Raw genomic sequence first — 3,407 nt, forward strand, 5'->3', positions numbered from 1 at the left:
GGCTGAGGGGGGCTGAGCAAAGGAAACCCCGTTATTATCTCAAATGTGATTCAAAAATAAAGACCCGTCCATCTCGCGGAGTGGGCCAGGGCGGGTCGCGAGGGAGGAGAGGGAGACCCCGACTCTGCGGGAGGCGCTCGGTCCGCGCCCCACGTCCGCCGAACGCCGAACCCCCCGAGGGGACCGCGGGGGCTGAGGGGAGGGGCCGCGGGGCCGCGGCTGAGGAACGCGGGCCACCCACCCGCTCCGGGCGCCGCGGACTCCGCACCGGGTTTTGGCGCCTCCCGCGGACGCCCCCCTCCTCTCGGCGAGCGCCTCCACGTCATGGTCGCAGCGCGCAGCGAGCGCCGTGATTCTTCCGCTTGGACGCTCAGGACGGCAGCCCGCTGCCCACCAGACTCGGTCCCAGAACCCCAGTCTCAGCAGGAGGACATTTTGGGACGGGACTTGGGTGACTCTAGGGCACTGGTTTTCTTTCCAGAGACCGGAACGGGCGAGCAAAAGTAGTCCCTTCTCGGCGATTCTGCGGAGGGATTTCCTTGGGGCGGTGAACGCCGATCACTATATAAGGACGCGCCGGGCGTGGCGCAGCTAGTTCCGTGGCAGCCGGGAGTTGGGACGCAGTTCTTGTTTGTGCGTTGGTGTCATCGCCATTTGGTGAGCAGCGGGCTGCTGGGCCGGCCAGGGCTTTCGTGGCTGCTGGGCCGCTCGGTGGGATGAGGGGAGGCCGACGCCGCGGGTCGAGAGACCACCGAAGGCTGTAGTCTGGGTCCGCGAGCAAAGTGGCCCTGAGCAGGGGGTGGGAGGGGAGCGTAGCAAAATGGCGGCTGTTGAATGGAAGACGCTTGTGAGGCGGGCTGTGAGGTCGTTGAAACAGGGTGGGGGGCATGGTGGGCGGCAAGAACCCAAGGCTTTGAGGTTTTCGCTAGTGCGGGAACGCTTTTATTCTGGTGAGGTGGGCTGGGGCACCATTTGGGGACCTTGATGTGAAGTCTGTCACTGACTGGAGAACTCGGTTTGTCGACTGTTGCGGGGGCGGCAGTTAATGGCGGCGTCACCTGTCAGTGCACCGGTAGCTTGAGCGCGCACCCTCACCGTGTCGTGACGTCATCCGTTCTGTTGGCTCATAATGTAGGGTGGGGCCACCTGCCAGTAGGTGTGCAGTAGGTTTTTTTCCGTCGCAGGACGCAGCGTTGGGGCCTAGGGTAGGCCCTCCTGAGTCGACAGGGGCCTGACCTCTGGTGAGGGGAGGGTTAAGTGAGGCGTCAGTTTCTTTGGTCAGTTCTATGTACCTATTAAGTAGCTGAAGTCTGGGTTTTAAACTATGCGTTCCGGGTCGGCGAGTGTATTTTGTGAAGTTTCTTAGGTACCTTTTAAATAGTAACCATTTAGGTGAATATAACATATAGTTTAAGTATTAGGAAGATTAGTACATTGCTAAATCCTGGTGGTGTTTGGCTTTTTTGTTAGACAATGCAGATCTTCGTGAAGACTCTGACTGGCAAGACCATCACCCTCGAGGTTGAGCCCAGTGACACCATTGAGAATGTCAAGGCAAAGATCCAGGATAAGGAAGGCATCCCTCCCGACCAACAGAGGCTGATCTTTGCTGGAAAGCAGCTGGAAGATGGGCGCACCCTGTCTGACTACAACATCCAGAAAGAGTCCACCCTGCACCTGGTGCTCCGCCTCAGAGGTGGGATGCAGATCTTCGTGAAGACCCTGACTGGCAAGACCATCACCCTCGAGGTCGAGCCCAGTGACACCATCGAGAATGTCAAGGCAAAGATCCAAGATAAGGAAGGCATCCCTCCTGACCAGCAGAGGTTGATCTTTGCCGGGAAACAGCTGGAAGATGGGCGCACCTGTCTGACTACAACATCCAGAAAGAGTCCACCCTGCACCTGGTGCTCCGTCTCAGAGGTGGGATGCAGATCTTCGTGAAGACCCTGACTGGCAAGACCATCACCCTCGAGGTCGAGCCCAGTGACACCATCGAGAATGTCAAGGCAAAAATCCAGGACAAGGAAGGCATCCCTCCTGACCAGCAGAGGTTGATCTTTGCCGGGAAACAGCTGGAAGATGGGCGTACCCTGTCTGACTACAACATCCAGAAAGAGTCCACCTTGCACCTGGTGCTCCGTCTCAGAGGTGGGATGCAGATCTTCGTGAAGACCCTGACTGGCAAGACCATCACCCTCGAGGTCGAGCCCAGTGACACCATCGAGAATGTCAAGGCAAAGATCCAGGATAAGGAAGGCATCCCTCCTGACCAGCAGAGGTTGATCTTTGCTGGAAAGCAGCTGGAAGATGGGCGTACCCTGTCTGACTACAACATCCAGAAAGAGTCCACCCTGCACCTGGTGCTCCGTCTCAGAGGTGGGATGCAGATCTTCGTGAAGACCCTGACTGGCAAGACCATCACCCTCGAGGTCGAGCCCAGCGCACCATTGAGAATGTCAAGGCAAAGATCCAAGACAAAGAAGGCATCCCTCCTGACCAGCAGAGGTTGATCTTTGCTGGGAAACAGCTGGAAGATGGACGCACCCTGTCTGACTACAACATCCAGAAAGAGTCCACTCTGCACTTGGTCCTGCGCTTGAGGGGGGGTGTCTAAGTTTCCCCTTTTAAGGTTTCAACAAATTTCATTGCACTTTTCTTTCAATAAAGTTGTTGCATTCCCAACTGGTGTGGTTTTTTAAAAGTTAAGGTTATTTTTCATTAGACTGGGGGAAGGGGATCAAGGTTTCCAGTCTACAGATGTTGCTGTGGTAACAGTGAAATGTCAATGAAGGGGTTGACCTTAATACAGTATGAACTGTAGAAGGGTGCAAATAAAAGCCAGCTTCAAGACCAGCTTGGCCAATGTGGTGAAACCCTATGTCTACTGAAAATACAGAAAGGCAGGTGTGGTGAGTGCCTGTGATTCCAGCTACATGGGAGGGTGAGGCAGGAGAACCCTTGAACCAATGAAGCGGAGGTTGCAGTGATCTGAGTGCCACTGTACTCCTGCTGGGGGAACAGCAAGACAAGTTGTTGGGAGATGGAAGTATTTTACATACGCAGATTTAACTTTAAAAATACTGGTTTGTGGGTGATGTGTGAGGTAAGAGAATGGGAGAATTACCGGAACACCAGGAAGGAGGAAGGAATTTTAAAAGGTGGGAGTGGTGGGAGGGTAACTATGAAAGGATGCTTTAAGTACATGAGTCTGTGTAAATGCACATTGAGCTGCGTAGATAGTCATGGGATGAAATTTTAAGAGGATGTGGCGGGTAAAGCATTAAAAGGCATAGCCACCAAGGTGTAGAAGAGGGATTACTGGTTAGAGAATGAGCTATTCCTTGAAACAATTCTTGCTGATAAAATGGCACATTTTATGTGACTATAGATGGAGGATTGGCACA

General features: G+C 54.3%; 1 protein-coding gene across 1 annotated transcript; it reads left to right on the forward strand.

Moving 5' to 3' along the window:
• UBC (ubiquitin C) lies at window positions 1–2,685 on the forward strand. The gene is given in 4 exon segments (XM_033220130.1): window positions 1–657; window positions 1,471–1,864; window positions 1,867–2,442; window positions 2,445–2,685. Coding segments are annotated over 3 exon segments (1,140 nt in total). The 5' UTR covers window positions 1–657; window positions 1,471–1,473; the 3' UTR covers window positions 2,618–2,685.
• Window positions 2,686–3,407: the final 722 nt, after the last annotated feature.

The sequence above is a fragment of the Trachypithecus francoisi genome, unplaced genomic scaffold (genome assembly GCF_009764315.1).
Source record: "Trachypithecus francoisi isolate TF-2019V2 unplaced genomic scaffold, Tfra_2.0 Lachesis_group11, whole genome shotgun sequence".
In the NCBI taxonomy this organism is placed as follows: Eukaryota; Metazoa; Chordata; class Mammalia; order Primates; family Cercopithecidae; genus Trachypithecus; species Trachypithecus francoisi.